Below are 18083 nucleotides of genomic sequence, written 5' to 3' on the forward strand. Positions count from 1 at the left end.
TTGCGATCGCTGCATAAATTGGTAGGCTCCCAAAAATGGTCTGGAACGAGATCGCATCGACGGGTCTGCGAACACCGGCACCTTCTTTTTGTAGCATGACGCTCAAATCAGCAGGTGTAGATGTTGTAATTAAATTTTATCCTTGGTTTAAATTTTATTTTCCTTTGTTTTGGGGTATGGTAATGTATGGTAATGAGTTTAAAACAAAGGGAAATATAATTTAAACCAAGGATAAAATTGAAGGACAACACAGACACTGGTTTTACTTTTGTTTGCCCAACGTCTTGATCAAACAAGATGGGATGAAGGTGGACTTGTTTGTTTTCCTTATCATGAACGATACAGACTCCGACATAGTAATGCAGCTCTTCTATAACTGTTAAATTAAACTGCAACTTCAGGCTGTCCTTGCAGTCAGCAGAAATACGCCACTGCACGTTGTATTTGAATTTTTCAACTGCAATGAAACACACTGCTTTCTCGCTTAATTGTTTGATATTTTTGTTGAGATGGTGTTCTGAAGGATCAGCTAACTGACCGCTTACAGAGGTAACAGCTGTGTGTTCTTTCAGTGAGACAAATCTTTTTTAATATTTTTATTTACAGTCTCACAAAACACTGCTTACAAGACTTACAGACACTACTTGTAACTTACAATAACTTTACATTACTTACAATCGATTATACTAGCAACTTACACTTACGCCCCATGCCCCTCCCTAGATATTAAATCGTGGCAATCACTTGAAGTAGTAATTCATACGACATATTTACCTTGATCGTTAGTTATGTTTGAAAATGTGTTACTAAACAGCACTTGAGGATTAGAAAGTCCACATTATTTCCTTTATATGAAACCTAACTGATTTATGGATAGAAATATGCCCCCTCTTCATTAAGTTTACTGAGGTAATGCAGCACTCTGTTCTTTCAGTTAGACATACAAATCTTTTTTTAATATTTTCTATTTACAGTCTCACAAAACACTGCTTACAAGACTTACAGACATAACTTGTAACTTACAGACATTACTTGTAACTAATATGCCCCTTCTCCTTTAAGCCCCTGTCATCCCCCCCCCCCCCTACTCCGAAAAAAGGTCTAGAAGAGAAATAATCTCTTCGTTGGGTAAATAGAGTTTTTACGGTAAACACGTCAAACATCAACAAGTCTGCTATTGTAAAAAATGTTGTGGTTATACATCGTGGTAGAGTACAATAATAAATTATTTTTCGTTTGTCTCACGACGTAGTCACGTGTGATGGTGATCTGCTAGTCTTCATCAGGCGATAAGGTCGACTATTGCTCGAAAGTCTTCCATATCGCTTTGGATACGAAATATACATCTTCCTTCTTAATAACTCCGCAGATAATTTTAAAAAATAAGGCCGTTCTGCAGTTGTTAATATTAGCTTAATATTTTTTCAATCAATTAGTCAATCAAACTTTATTTAACGAGGGTAACACGTAATAGTTAAATAACTAATGAATTTGTGGCTCTCATAAGTTTAATGTCATTTCAGTTTAATGTCATTTCATCATTTAAATTCATAGCACTGAGCTTAAGTGTTAAGTAACAGTGAATAGCCTATCCTGAGGGTATCCGGTGCGGATACTAATGAAACATCTGTCATTAAAACCAGAGATAATTTCTTACATTGCGGAATAATGGCGATAACAAACTTAACTAGAGAAGGCAACCAGTCTGAAGAAACACTTGAAAAACCTAGATGCCAGGCCATTTTGACAACTGGAATACGAGAACACTTGAAATATCTTTCAGCATTCAACATTGTTCTTTCCATAACTGCAGTTCTTGGCAATACTTTGATCCTAGTTGCCCTTCGGAAGGAGTCTTCCCTTCATCCGCCGGCCAAACTCTTGTTTCGCTGTCTGGCAACAACTGATCTCTGCGTTGGTCTTATTGCACAGCCTCTCAGTGTAGCCTATTGGATATCTCTGGTTGAAGAAGAATGGAATCTTTGTTGGTACGCATTAAACTCCACTTTCATAGCAAGTTATACTTTGTGTTCAGTATCTGTGTTGACAGTGACAGCAATAAGCGTGGACAGACTTCTTGCCTTGTTATTAGGACTGAGACACAGACAAGTTGTAACTTTAAAGCGAACATATGTAATTGTAACAATCTTTTGGATTGTGTCTATTGTCGTCTCGGCATTGTACCTTGAAAATAGCCTGATAACCATTTGGTACGGCGATATATTTACACCAATATGTCTAGTAACCTCAATTTTCTCGTACTCTAAGATTTTTCTCACACTCCGTCGTCATCAAACTCAAGTACAGGGCCATGTTCAACAAGATCAACCGACCCAAATAAATCCACTGAACATGGCGCGATATAAGAAGGCAGTGTCCAGTGCACTGTGGGTGCAGTGCACATTAGTTGCTTGTTATTTACCATATGGTGTAGTTTCAAGTGTGTTCAGTGATAGTCAACTATCTCCATCTGAGACACTCGTTTGGGAACTAACAGTGATTTTAGCTTACTTCAACTCATCGTTAAACCCATTTCTTTACTGCTGGAAGATCAGCGAAGTTAAACAAGCAGTAAAGCAGACAATTAGAGAAGCACTTTGCATCTTATCCAGTTCAAATGTTTGAAAAATGAAAGAAAGTTCAGCAGGTGTAGATATTGTTCAGTGTTGAAAAGTGGACATGTTAATTCAGAGCACAAGACTTCTGAATTCTTCGGTGGATAATGAAATATTTGTCGAAACTAGATATATCCACATCACAGAAAAGTGACAGTAACAACTTTACTGGAGGAAGGAGGACTGAACCCCTCAGCAACCACACTACTCAGCCAGTTTGACAGTTGCAATACACGAACATTTGATACATCTTTGACATTCAATTATGCAACATTTGGCAAAACGCCTAGTTGAAGTTCGCAAGTAGTACTTCCCTTCATCCGCCGTCCAAGTTATTGTTTCGATATATATCTGGCAACAAATTATCTCTGCGTCGGTCTTATTGCCGAGCCTCTTAGTGTTGCCCAGTAAACTACCGTAGTTATTCGATTTAGCGCCCAACCTGGAATAAGTGCCCACCTCGAATAAGCGCCCACCCTGTAGGTAGGAAAAGTTAATAAGCGCCCAGCCTCAAATAAGCGACCACCCCCACTCCCCTTAAAAGAGGGCACAAGAGGAGTATTGACTGTTATTGACTGATTAAGAAAGAAATTGACTCAGTTCCACTAAGGGACTACCCAGAAGACCGAGTTTTCTTAATATTTTCATGCAGTTACTTTCAATGAACAGTTAAAATTCAGCTTTAAACGAACACAAAGCGCTACCAAACGTTTACAATAGCATTAAGAATTCATAGACTCATTAAGAATGCTCTAGAGACTTTTGTTGCACTCGGAAAGTTCATTTAGTTTTTATCACACATTCGTTACATATTTTAACAGGACGCCGTTGAACATTTGCATTTTTATCTTGCTGAAGAAGGCAACAGTAGTGGCCGAAACGTCCAAAAACAATATTTTTAGCCAGTGTCAACTTATTAATTCGAATTTTTTAGTGTTTAAGGATATTTCGATGGTTGTAAAGGTGGTAACTCGGTGTTACCGTGAAATAGGTTCTAAGAAAAGGACAGAGTAGATGTTTGTCGTATAAAAATCAAGGCGGGTTTGTTGTCTTATTTACCTGTAAAAGCCCACCCACAATTTCCTTATTTTGTTGAGTTTACAGATTACACGTGAGCTTGAAACAGCTTTAATGTAAGAAAATATTCCTACTAACATGTAGCTGTTACAGAGAAATATAAGTTAGGTAATAAAAGCCTGTGTATTGTGTACTTTTTAGCTGTGTTAATGTGTTTGTTGAGACTTGATTTTAGACAATGTTGTGTTATATTTTTATAACCGCTCTGTGGTGAGAACTTTTTCAGTTCTCGATTTTAAGTTTGGTTCAGAAAAAGAATCACTCTTGCAGTCTTTCTCATGCTAGTTTAATTTGGTCCAACTAATGATAATATGCATTTATTTCACCCAACACGATCAGTTAACACCTGGTTTGAAGCACACGCTTTTGACACGAAATATGCATCTTGTGAGTAATTGCGCAGGTAATTGGCAGTCAAATTAGACATGTTTGAACAATGAAATACACTTCCTTGGGTGTTAATATTCTTCAGTAATATTGAGTTAAAGTGTCAATATAGAGCACGAATCTTATGTTTTCCTGTGTGGATACTAATGGAATATCTGTCGTTAAACCTACAAATATCCACTTAAGAGGGTAATAGCGTGAAAAATACGTATTGAAAGAACGTACATTGAAAAAGCACTCGACACACTGCATTGCTCGGCCAGTTGACAGTGGACTTGACGGCTTATAAAATTCTAGCCAATCAAAGGCGCTAATAAAACAGGCTATTACATGAACGGATCTTGTCCCTATAGTGTAGTCTTCTCATGTGTTTTTCTTAAGAATCGTTTTATATTTTCAAAAACAAAACAAAAAAAGGAACTTAAACAGACAAGAACCTTGAAGAGGCTTAAAAGTGAGTGGTTTATGTTTCCATTCTTGTATAAAGGAAACTCAGAGACATACAGTAAACGGAAAACGAATTCGTTGCAAAACAATAAAGTAGTAAAGAAGCTTAAAAGCGAGCGAAAGGCAAGTGATTGCCCGATTCGGCAGGTAATTTCCCTGTTGCGAGGCCTTGACTCATATTTCTTTAGTATGAATTACGAAATTCTCGATTCCATTCAAAACGTTTGAATGACGTAGCAAAAAATTATTTCTCGCTAAAAAGAGCAAAATATCCAGAAGATTACAGTAATGGCTTCGATCGAATGTAATTTTAGTTGCACGAGTCATACAAAATAAAGAAATTTAAAAAATCTAAGAAAATATACATAAATTAATATAAGAAACTCGTCCAAACATCAAGCAGCGACAGGTCTGCTGCTGAAGTCTTTCAGCTAATGAACATATTTCTCGGCAAGACTGAGAAATAACCTAAGTTCATAATTTGGCTTTTACTTGGGGTAGAAGAGCACAGAATGCGTCATCAGAATGGAATGATCCATTAGCAAAATTATTCATAATTTAGGCACAGCAGATATAATGTATGTAAAAAACACTGAATAATTTTGGGGGTTGTTGACCCCTGGAAACATATTATTTTACCCTATCTGGAAGTGTGGAAATGTGGAAATCTGTCAGTGAATACTTGATCAGTTAACAGTCCAAGTCTAGAAGTGTGGAAATCTGGAAATCTGGCAATGAATACTTAATCAGTTACCAGTCCAAGTCTGGAAGTGTGGAAATCTGGAAATCTGGCAACGAGTACTTAATCAGTTAACAGTCCATGTCTGGAAGTGTGGAAATCTGGAAATCTGGAAATCTGGCAATGAGTACTTAATCAGTTAACAGTCCATGTCTGGAAGTGTGGAATTCTGGAAATCTGGCAATGAATACTTAATCAGTTAACAGTCCACGTCTGGAAGTGTGGAAATCTGGAAATCTGGCAACGAGTACTTAATCAGTTAACAGTCCATGTCTGGAAGTGTGGAAATCTGGAAATCTGGCAACGAGTACTTAATCAGTTAACAGTCCATGTCTGGAAGTGTGGAAATCTGGAAATCTGGAAATCTGGCAATGAGTACTTAATCAGTTAACAGTCCATGTCTGGAAGTGTGGAAATCTGGAAATGTGGAAATCTGGCAATGAGTACTTAATCAGTTAACAGTCCATGTCTGGAAGTGTGGAAATCTGGAAATGTGGAAATCTGGCAATGAATACTAAAATAAAATATGTTAAAATATGTTATGTTAAAATATGTTACCTTATTCTCACTAAATTTCGCGAGTACTTAATTTCGCGAAAAATCAAGTGCCATATTTCGCGAGTACTTAATTTCGCGATTTTGAGAGGAAGGTACAATTGGAGTGTATTAAATTTCGAGATTTTTATCTATTCTTCGATATGAAGCTTTGACCTCGAAACTGTAACAACATTATTAATATGAAAGTCATCATAAAAACAACAAAGAAAACATAAGGTATTCAACAGTCTAAATCCCTAATAGGTTCATCTACGACTGCAAGAGCGAGATTTTGAGGAACTTGGTGGCAGAGAACAGTTCGAACAGTGCGACTGATAGAGTGGGAGATAACTATAAATGGACAAAATTAAACAAAAAACTCCTAAACATGAAGCTCAGACATGTTAGAATAACTATGATAAAACACATCGAGTTTCATTATTTTGTATATTATCAGTACGATATTAAAGTTCGCGATTTTAAACTTCGCGTGTCCTATATTTCGCGAGCATTAAATTTCGCGATTTTTTCAAAATCGCGAAAATCGCGAAATTTAGTACTCGCGAAATTAAGTGAGAATAAGGTATGTTAAAAGTGCAATATGTGGATGGTAAAGGGTATATTTGTTTCACAAAATGGCCTCTGATGTGAAATGGCTACTCTTCCTCATAAGCTGAATTTTTCAAATGCATCATCTCCCCACCCCAACCCCACTAGTACCTTTACCGCTCTCTGATAAACTTTAACAGTAGAGGACATGCGTTACGTTTCGTTTCGTTATATACATTTTATTAAAAAGAATTAATTAAGGAGAATGGCAGTAAGAAAGGCACATAATATAAAATATCTTGTACTATATATCATAAAAGGTTTATTTCACTAGTTATTTATTGTTAAGTTGTTAATGTTTGTCTTTAAAACAAAGAATCCTGAAAAAGCAGACAGTTTTTTGAATAGATAATTTTTATTAAAATTTTTACAATGTCTTTGCTAGGAATTTTAACAGTAGAGGACATGCTTTACGTTTTGTTACATACATTTCATTACAAAGAAATAATTACAGAGAGTGGCAAAGTTTGCATTGACACCATTAAATGACACTAATTTAGAGAATCCTGTCATACTAAGAGATTTTAAAGATATATGAATGATAATATTTAATTGATAAGAAAGATTTAAATAATTTTTTTGTTATTTTTTGTATTTAAAGCAGATGTTTGTATTTAGAATCAACCAATTTTTTTAAATGAGTTATAATAAATATTGTATGATGCTTACAGCCAATAAAAGTTATGTTGAACACTTAGCCTGTTAACTGATTGAGTATTCATTGCCAGATTTCCAGATTTCCACACTTCCAGACGTGGACTGTTAACTGATTAAGTATTCATTGGCAGATTTCCACATTTCCAGATGTCCACACTTCCAGACTAAAGTCTGTTAACTGATTAAGTATTCTTTGCCCGATTTCCAGATTTCCACACTTCCAGACGTGGACTGTTAACTGATTAAGTATTCATTGCCAGATTTCCACATTTCCAGATTTCCACATTGCCAGATTTCCAGATTTCCACACTTCCAGACATGGACTGTTAACTGATTAAGTACTCATTACCAGTAGAGGACATAACGCATGTCCTCTACTGTTAAAGTTTATCAGAGAGCGGTAAAGGTACTAGTGGGGTTGGGGTGGGGAGATGATGCATTTGAAAAATTCAGCTTATGAGGAAGAGTAGCCATTTCACATCAGAGGCCATTTTGTGAAACAAATATACCCTTTACCATCCACATATTGCACTTTTAACATAACATATTTTAACATATTTTATTTTAGTATTCATTGCCAGATTTCCACATTTCCAGATTTCCACACTTCCAGACATGGACTGTTAACTGATTAAGTGCCACTGTCAGAGAAAGTGTTCCAGACCTTGCAAGTCGGGGTCGACCGATTTTCCTGAAACTTACTGCAGAAGTTGGCCTTGATGAGATATTCTAAAAGCCATTTGGGTTTGGTTTTCTGACTTTTACTTTCAAAGTTTCAGGGGTGGTCCCATATTGAGCCTTCAAATCATGAAAAATCCTCCTTTTGAAGGAGTAAGTTTGCACTTGTATAAAATCAAACAGACAAAACCTTTTGACTAAATACTTGTAGGCTGTGATTCTACTATAAATGCTCTTTCATTTCATATATGCTGATTTGGCATAGAGAGTTCTGACAGTGTGAGGCATAACACGAAATTTGGCCAACTTTTGATGAGAAAATCACTACCCAAAATTGCCAAAATTTAGATGTTCATATTTTTTAACTGCCTAACTAGAAAAAAAGGACACTTATATCAGAAGTTATCCCAATGCATGTAGAACAAAATTCAGTTGAGAAAAATTTGGGCCGTGTAATGTTTTAGTTCTTTAATGACCCATTTTGAAGCACACCCTGACCTAATTTGCATATTGTCAAAACCAAAAGTTTAACATTCATACTTATTTTATTTATTTTTAAACACTTTAATTTTCCTTGGCGAGGCTTAAAGTTCTTAGAAAAGCTGTTTTTAGCAGTAATAAGACGAGTAAACATAAATTTTGACTGTTAAAATTAGCAAAAATTAGAAAATCAACACTGATGAAATCAGTTTGTTCTTCTCAAAAGCATGTTCCATAAAATATAATGTGCATACAATATATGGAGTCCGTATAAGGTTTACGTGATAGTTTACTATACTAATACACTTCTTTTAAACATATCCATGCTTAAATTGCCAAAACTTAACTTACCAAAGTGTATTATAAAACGCTCTTCAAGTAATGCATCAGTCAATTGAAACCCCGGCCCCCCGACCCCCGGGACTTAGCGGGGATTTAACGCGTCCAAAGCCGGGATTTAACGCACTTTTAACAGCGCGTTGTCCCCGGAGGCCGGTGGATTTAACAAAATGTCAGTAGACCGGGGCCGTGGAGCGGTGATTTAACAGCACGCGATCACCTGAAGCGGGGACGACAGCTGGGGTTTAACGTGATGGACTAAATGTTTTCCTCGAAATGTTCTCTGTGGAATCCGTTCTAAGAAGTCTTCTACTCCCTTGATAAAGCCTTTCGTGACGCCTGGCAGATGACACGAATAGCAATTCATGTATTGAAACCTGTCTATAGGTTTGTATTTAATGTGTTCGCACGTTAAGGATAGACTCCTTATGGACTCTGCCATGGAGCGGTGATTAACAGCACGCGATCATCTTAAGCGGGGCGACAGCTGGGGTTTAACATCAAGGACTAAATTTTTTCCTCAAAATGTTCGTTCGTTCTTATGGAATCTGCCACCTTTGTACACTATCGTCTCAAAGAAAGTAGTTTCTGTTTCTGAGATTTCAGTCGTGAATTATACCGTAGGGTGAAAGTTGTTTGCCTTTTGAAACTGGAAATAATTTTTCTTTTTTGTCTCTCCTTATGTCCCACATTGAAAAGACGTCGTCAATGAATTGTTTCCAAAGGATAGGTTTATTGCTACTTTTTCTGAATATATCGTTTTCTATTTTGGCCAAGAAGATGTTAGCAGAAGCTACGGCGATTTTCGTGCCATGGCTGTTGGATGGGTTTGAAGATTATCTTTTCCACTGAATTGGAACGAGTTTTCTTAAAAGATCAGACTCGGATCATCTTCGTCTCAAAAAATCTGTTAGGTATGGGAGAGTTTATGAGACAGAGAAGGCTTTTTTTAGGCTGTTTAGGCAGTGCAATCTTCTCAATAAAATTATTAAAGTCTGTCGCACAAAGCTTGTTTCTGTGCTACCAGCTGAAGTTGATGGTCAATAAAAGCTGAAATATGTTCTCCTGACTGGTGTGTTCATAATAGCTCATTTCGGGTTTGAAATTTGGCAAACTTGTGACTCTGACTACGAAAAACGATTTTTTTATTTTTCTCAAAGTAAAAGGCTTTTTGTGGAAACAAACTACATCGGGTTTCTTTCCTATCTTATAACTATATATGATGAACAATAAATGAAAGAAATGGATTTTTCAACTTCCGCAACGAAAGAAATCAAGGTTTTTGCCTGGTTTTTGCTGCGGGGCTTTTAACAGACGTCTTGGCCCCTATGGCGGGGTAAAGAGCCGCGTTTTAACACTTGGTAAATGTTAAATTCCCCGGTAAGTCCCGGGGGTCGGGGGGCCGGGGTTTCAATTGACTGATGCATAAAGTAAGTTTCCATATTTTTGAAAATCGTGCGGGTACAAACATCCTACGGCGTAATCGTACTTCCTGATGATCGTTGCATTCTGCATTTGTTGACAGAATTCCTTTATAGTCCCTTACAATCAAATAACATTTCTGAAGCCGCTCAGTTCTTTGCCATTGCTGTTTCGGCTGCACACTGTCCATCCGCCATTTTGGATGTGGTCGCAAGAGAACTGGGTCGAGAGTCGCCTGACTAAAAACGTCATTCTCGTCCCCATAGCCCTTTCGTTTCTCTTAGCCGGCTGGGCCTTGGCACGAGGAAACAAAGGGCTCTGGGGACAAAGGATTTCGAGTCCTAGATTCTAGGACTTTCGGTCTTCATGTATGCAGTCATGACGTTTCAAAAGAATGTATGAGAGAGTCGTTACGTTTTCGACTTCCGTTTAGAAATTCTTTGTTCGAAACAACCAATCAAAAAAATTCGAATTAATTCAAAAATCCTGTGTCCCCAGAGCCCTCCGTTTTCTAGTGCCAAGCCGGCTAAGAGAAACGAAAGGGCTATGGGGACGAGAATGTAAAAACGTGTGGACTCAACCTACGCGTTTTACATTATGAAGTTTTCCTGTTCAGAGGTTTTTTTTCCAACCAAAGTCCTTTGCTCAACTTTAAAGACAGAACTGATCGTGACACTCTTTCATTTTGGTCACATTTTATTAGACCTGGGTGGAACTTGACTGTTAAGCATATGACACGGGCCCCAAAATCAACTAGGTGGCCAACAGTGGGTCAAGAGTTTTTTGTTTTTGTTTTTAGATTTATGTTGAATCGTATTCCTGGAACTTCCGCCTGTCATATCGTTAAAAATTAACATTTCTACTGTTTTTTTTTTTTCGAGTTTAAAACTGACTTAATACACGTAATGATCATAATGGTGTGCCTCACCAAGCTAAGACAGCTAAATAAATTAACGATCGGCCAGAAGAACTAGTAAAAAAAGCTAAACGTCTGATTTTAGGGACAGTTTTAACTCTGGAAATTCGCAAAAAGCAGTACTGATTTGAATTTTTATTATATTAAAATGACAATCATGCTCATATAATGATGAGAAACAAGTAACAGCATGTATATTGTATATGGTGTAGATAAGAGCCATCAATCGAGTCATCAAAATGTTTCCACAACTCTACAATGATGCACAAGACCGAAAACCAGTCCTAGTTGCAGTTGGCAAGAATAGCCACATTCGTATATATGCATGCCAATGGTGCGCTCACCATTTCCTTCAGCTTAGCAGTCAAAGTGACCTGACTGGTGAATTACAACAGAAAAACGACAACTCAGGTTAGATTTAGGAAACTACTGCAACCTTTTCTTCCAGACGAGTCCTTACCTTAAACGGAATTAACCTTCAACCTTTGTCATGCTCCGTACCCAACGGCTACTGCGTAGTTTCTCTGCTAGAACTGTTGATGAGCACGTTACAGTTCTTAAAAAACAGTCTATATTACTTAACGTTTTTTCCCTCACATCCCGCTATAACGGACTCTCGCTAATATGGACACTAAACGACGACGTCCCAAGCGTGTTGCTATAGCGAGAGTTGACTCACGGTATTAATTATTTTAGCACAACACGAGAATAATAGATCTTCAGGCCGGTCACGGTTTTGACCGCCATCTGGAAGGATATGCAACGCCGTCACAAATTACAGTGTCTTATGGGAATCTGAAGGACTATCCGAAGGAGCCTAGCTTCTAGGCAAAATATTTAATCAAACAAATTTGAATGATGTAGCTGGGATAGTTTTACGTTTTCAATTTTCCATTAATTTGTGCGTTTAAATCCTCCCGGCTTGTTGCGTGGGTTCAGCGGGTAGAACCGTAGGGCCTGTTTACATGGAAGGCGGGTGCCCCGGCTAACCGAGTTACCCGGCCAACCGAGCTACCCTCGGCGAGCCAACTTTCCATACGTTTCTTTAAAACACACATCGAAGCGTTTACATGCAAGACGGGAAACCCGCCTTGCCGGGGCACTCGGTCTTCTTGCCCGGGGCACCCTTCTAGGCGAGATAGCTTTTTGCCATGTAAACGGTTATGCCCGGGCTATCCCAGCTTGCCGGGATAAGTCTTCGCGCGTGTTGGCATAAAATTTATAAATTCTGGATCCAAACAGTGCTATTTGACCAAAATTAGTTCAAATTAGTTTTATCTGTAGGCTGGAAAATTTTTCTTTGAGCAACAGCTAATTAATTCGAAATTTTCGTAGGAATGATTATCCTTACTCACGAAACAACAAATTTAATTTCAATTTGGCGGCCAAACACTGTTGAATTTCGATTGAATTCCCCCATAATTGGACGTAGTAAAGTTCTAAGAGCTTGCACATCAAAATAAAATAGGTTTAAAGACGGCTAGCCTTGATTATTTAGTAAAAAATCATATTTTTCTTCAATCATTTGGAGCTACATGGTTTTCCCACGCTGTGACACGCGCGCTTTACTGACGCTGTCTCAACTCGGGTAGAAGGGCTGTGAATTCTGCATGTTAAGGCGGGCTATGTTTCATCCCTTCTAGCCGTGTAACTCGGTTGGCCGGGGCACCCTCCCTCCATGTAAACAGGCCCTTATAGCCAAACGCCATGGAACGGGCTCTTACCGATAGTGCTAGCACTTTTTTTTGGCATTATTTGGCTTCGCAAGCATTTTTTTCTACATTTTATCCCAAAAAGCACTGCTAGCATTATTTTGGATTTTCGACTGATTATTTGTATAATTTTGTGTTAAAAAGCACAATCTGACTTTTTTTATGGCGTCCAAAGCCTCCCAGAACCTAGACTGTCCACAGCCCTCTATTTTTTCGTGTTTTTTCGATCGATGAGCGCGCGGTGAGAACGGCGAGAGAACTGGACGCCAGCGCAAATCGAGAGGCTGTGGACAGTCTACCCAGAACCCAGATGCATTTTGCCCTCATTTTAGTCACAGGAGCCGAGGATGCCTGAGGAATAGATTTGATAGGTCAGCGTTTTCCTTCTAAAAACCCAGTCCATCACACTCGATACAAGATGGCGTCATCCACGTTTTCATCGAGAAACAATGGAAGACAGCCAGCCAAGGCAAAAAAATGAAAAATGTTACTGAAAATCTGAAAAATGTAATATTCTATGTTTAAAAAATCGGAAGAGAGCATTTTTATGTAAACCACGAGCACTTTTTAAAAAAATTAGCATTATTTTAGCACTTTTTTGGCAATAAACGAGCACTGCTTTAAGCATTTAATGCTTTTTTTTACGAGCACTATCGGTAAGAGCCTACCATCGAATCTTGACAATGTGCGAGCCCTCGAGTCGTGCAAGCCATTGCCGTTTGCTTTAAAAGCACATCGGTTACTCTTATATAAGTGACATTACATTATGCGGATATGGTTAGCGTTTATATTAGGATTTGAGGACAGAAGGCACTACTATTGTTAGTTCATCGTTATATTATAATCAGCATTCGAATCAAAATGAGACACTTTCAGTGGAAGGGGAAAGGTGGAAAACATGAAAAATAAAAAAATAGGTGGAGCTCGTGGAACGACTCGATTTTTCCTTCCTTCTTTCCCAGTGTCCCCGAGCGCTTTTGTTTTTCACTCCTCAGGCTCGCGCTAACTTTTCACCTCTCCCCATTTCCCAGCCCTTACAAAAAATTTAAGAAGAGGCCTCTGTGGAGGACAGAGTAAAGTTCATGCATGTTTTTAAACATGCATGAACTTTACTCCTCTTGATCAAGCAATCAGCCACGGGTTTTTTAGCCATTTTTCAATTACTTCCAAATTGAAGTTTGTCTAAAAATAATATTTTTCTCACATAAAAAATGGCAACAGAGTAATTCTGCAAGTTATCAAAACCTGAGAAAAAACACAGATGTTTTTTTTAATGCCTGATTATGACGAAAAACTTTAAAAAATTGCCATTTTTTTCAACTGTGATGTAGTTCCTTTATACCCTATTTAAGTGTAATCTGCCGAAAAGAGAATAATTTAATGGCCCTCACTCGACACCAGAGATAAAACACGTGTTCATACTTGTTTCATTTCATTATAAGAATGATTTTAATAAGCCATTTGGTTTGTTTCGCATTATCAATTGTTCCTCCCAGGCTAGGTCTCGGGGGCTAGGTCTAATAAAATGCGACCAAAATGAAAAAGTCTTAATATTACGTCTATAACATAGCGTCAAAAGAGGCTAATTTGAAAACAAAAATAATTTTCTAAGTACATTTTAAAGGTATCTGAGCTGAATGAGTTCTATGGAAGTTTCGTTTGAAAAACGTTGGGTCTACACGTTTTCAGCTAGGCGACTCTCGCCCCAGTTCTCTTGCGACCATATCCAAAATGGCGGATGAACAGCGTGCAACCAAAATAGCAAAACTATGGCATAATGGCGAGGAACTGAGCGGCTTCAGAAACGTTTCTTGATTGTAAGGGACTATTAAGGACTTCTGTTATCAAATGCAGAATGAAGCGATCATTGCGAAATACGATTTGGCTGTAGGATGTTTGTACTCGTACGATTTTCAAAGATATGGAAATTTACCTTTACTATAAGAACGTTTAAGATGGTTTCCGCACAATTTTCGAGCAATACAGGCAAAAATAAAGTTACCAAAAAGATCTCTTAGCATGGCAACAGTTTTAGTACAGCTAACAAGAACCTGCTAAAAATTTAGCACTCAAGCTGACCCCGCGAGAGAAAAATGGATTTGAAGTTGTCTTTATTTCAGTTAAAACGGACGTTTTGCGCCGGTTCAAAACAAAATGGCGCGCGTTTTATACATTTTTTCGAGGTTTGACTTTAATTTTCTCGAGAATGCTCTAGAATTTAATTGCGGGGTCACTAAGACAACTGAATTTCGATGAGATCTTTTAAATAGTATACAAAATGTTGCCGTGCAATGAGTGGATTTTTGGTACTTAATTTTCGCACCCATTGCTCGAACTTTCAGCGGAATCCGTCTTAATACGCTTTGGTAAGTTAAGTTTTAGCAAGTTCAGCATGGATATGTTTCAAAGAAGTGTATTTATTAGTATAGTAAACTATTACGTAGACGTTATACGGACTCCTGTATTGTATGCACATTATATTTTAGGGAACAAGCTTTGGAGGGGAACAAACTGATTTTTGTCAGTATTGTGTTTTTTAATTATTGCTCATTTTGACAGTCAAAATTTATGTTTACTCGTCTTATTACTGCTAATAATAGCTTTCCTAAGAACTTTAAGCCTCGCCAAGGCAAATTAAAGTGTTTAACAATAAATAAAATAAGTATGAATGTTAAACTTTTGGTTTTGACAATATGCAAATTAGGTCAGGGTGTGCTTCAAAATGGGTCATTAAAGAACTAAAACATTACACGGCCCAAATTTTTCTCAACTGAATTTTGTTCTACATGCATTGGGATAACTCCTGATATAAGTGTCCTTTTTTTCTAGTTAGGCAGTTAAAAAATATGAACATCTAAATTTTGGCAATTTTGGGTAGTGGTTTTCTCATCAAAAATTGGCCAAATTTCGTGTTATGCCTCACACTGTCAGAACCCTCTATGCCAAATCAGCATATATGAAATGAAAGAGCATTTATAGTAGAATCACAGCCTACAAGTACTTAGTCAAAAGGTTTTGTCTGTTTGAATTTATACAAGTGCAAACTTACTCCTTCAAAAGCAGGATTTTTCATGATTTGAAGGCTCAATATGGGACCACCCCTGGAACTTTGAAAGTAAAAGTCAGAAAACCAAACCCAAATAACTTTTAGAATATCTCATCAAGGCCAACTTCTGCAGTAAGTTTCAGGAAAATCGGTTGACCCCGACTTCCAAGGTCTGGAACACTTTCTCTGACAGTGGCACTTAAGTACTCATTGCCAGATTTCCACATTTCCAGATTTCCACACTTCCAGACATGGACTGTTAACTGATTAAGTACTCATTGCCAGATTTCCACATTTCCAGATTTCCACACTTCCAGACATGGACGTTAACTGATTAAGTACTCGTTGCCAGATTTCCAGATTTCCACACTTCCAGACGTGGACTGTTAACTGATTAAGTACTCATTGCCAGATTTCCAGATTTCCACACTTCCAGACATGGACTGTTAACTGATTAAGTATTCATTGCCAGATTTCCAGATTTCCACACTTCCAGACATGGACTGTTAACTGATTAAGTACTCATTGCCAGATTTCCAGATTTCCAGATTTCCACACTTCCAGACATGGACTGTTCACTGATTAAGTACTCGTTGCCAGATTTCCAGATTTCCACACTTCCAGACTTGGACTGTTAACTGATTAAGTATTCATTGCCAGATTTCCAGATTTCCACACTTCTAGACTTGGACTGTTAACTGATCAAGTATTCACTGTCAGATTTCCACATTTCCACACTTCCAGATAGGGTAAAATAATATGTTTCCAGGGGTCAACAACCCCCAAAATTATTCAGTGTTTTTTACATACATTATATCTGCTGTGCCTAAATTATGAATAATTTTGCTAATGGATCATTCCATTCTGATGACGCATTCTGTGCTCTTCTACCCCAAGTAAAAGCCCATAATTTCAACTTTAATGTAGCTTTACAAAACTTAGCTGGAACATTTTGAGATAAGTAAACAGATGGCTGGCAGCACACGCTTTTGACACGGAATATCCATCTTGCTTCTGAATATAATTTCGCAGATAATTTGCAGTAAAATTGAAATGTTTGAACAATGAAAGACACTTCCGCAGGCGTTATTAGTGATCAGTCTTATAAAGTCAACATGTCAATTTAGAGCACAAAGTTTACATATTCCTGGTTGGATTCTGATAAAACATATGTCTTTAATAAAACCTACAGATACCCACATTACAGGAAAATGGCGATAGCAAACTTTACTGGAGAAGGAACGCAGAATGAAATAACCCTTGAACAACCTCAATGCTCGGCCAGTTTGACAATTGGAATACACGAACAGTTGAAATATCTTTCAGCATTCAACATATTTCTCTCCATTACTGCAGGTCTTGGCAATACGCTGATCCTAGTTGCCCTTTGCAAGGAGTCTTCCCTTCATCCGCCGTCCAAACTCTTGTATCGCTGACTGGCAACAACTGATCTCTGCGTTGGTCTTATTGTACAGCCTCTAAGTGTTGCCAATTGGATGTTCCTGGTTCACGAAAAGTGGAATCTTTGCCGCTACGCATTTGACTCGTTTGTTATTGTAGGCTATACTTTGTGTTCAGTGTCCTTGCTTACAGTGACTGCAATAAGCGTGGACAGACTTCTCGCCCTGTTGTTAGGGCTGAGATACAAACAAGTTGTAACTTTAAAGCGAGCATTTGTGATTGTAGTAATCTTTTGGGTTATGTCTACAGATGTCTACTTTGTCTGCGACATCCTACCTTAATAATCACCTAATTAGTAGTACGTGACTCGCAGGGCCTCGCGAAGCTCTGGGTTGGGGAGGGAGGGGGGTGTTATAAATAAGGAGTGATAACCGGTTTTAACCGGTGATTTGTTATTGTTGCCTAGTAACGGACATGGCCGCGACACTCTCGTTACCAGGGTCTACTCCGCTTTGAAAATGGCGGCTCTTTCTGGTTCGTAAAGAGGTATAAAGCGTTGGGAAGCGCAGGCTATTTTCAAAATCATCGACAAATTATTGGATATACCCTTCGCCCGCGCGCCCCTGATGGCCATGAAAGGTTTATAACCTGAATAGGCGTTGAGGGACTATTATGTGGAAATCAGTGTTATTTTAATCCGAAAATAAAAACGATAAAGATGAAAGGCTCAGGATTCGAACCCACACAAAAAAATAATATAAAAAAAAGAAGAAGAAAAAAAAAACCTTAGCCGGATTCGAACCCCGGCCCTCAGTCCCGAAGATCTGATTTGAAGTTCGACGCTCACACCATTAGGCCACCAGCGCGCGGCCGTGTGACGTCATTTCCGCCATACACCAAGCTCACAAATATGACCGTAAACTCCACTCGAGATTTCATCCCGCCTGAGCCCTTTGAGGGACAAAATTATACATCCCGCTACGCTCGGCCTTCGGTTTCGCTTCGCGAGGAATAACCCTTT

General features: G+C 38.2%; 2 protein-coding genes and 1 pseudogene across 2 annotated transcripts in view; all 3 read left to right on the forward strand.

The window, feature by feature from the left end:
• The window catches only part of LOC144636839 (adenosine receptor A3-like), a 103951-nt gene that overhangs the window by 85179 nt on the left and 689 nt on the right, over positions 1-18083 (forward strand). The window lies entirely within an intron of this gene.
• On the forward strand, positions 1669-2685 carry LOC144635315 (5-hydroxytryptamine receptor 1D-like). Its single transcript, XM_078494426.1, has one exon. The coding sequence runs from the start codon at positions 1669-1671 to the stop codon at positions 2623-2625; it is 957 nt and encodes a 318-aa protein (XP_078350552.1). The 3' UTR covers positions 2626-2685.
• Positions 16613-17411, forward strand: LOC144636856 (5-hydroxytryptamine receptor 1E-like; annotated as a pseudogene).

The sequence above is a fragment of the Oculina patagonica genome, chromosome 13, assembly GCF_052425735.1.
Source record: "Oculina patagonica isolate OP01 chromosome 13, crgOcupat, whole genome shotgun sequence".
Lineage (NCBI taxonomy): Eukaryota > Metazoa > Cnidaria > Anthozoa > Scleractinia > Oculinidae > Oculina > Oculina patagonica.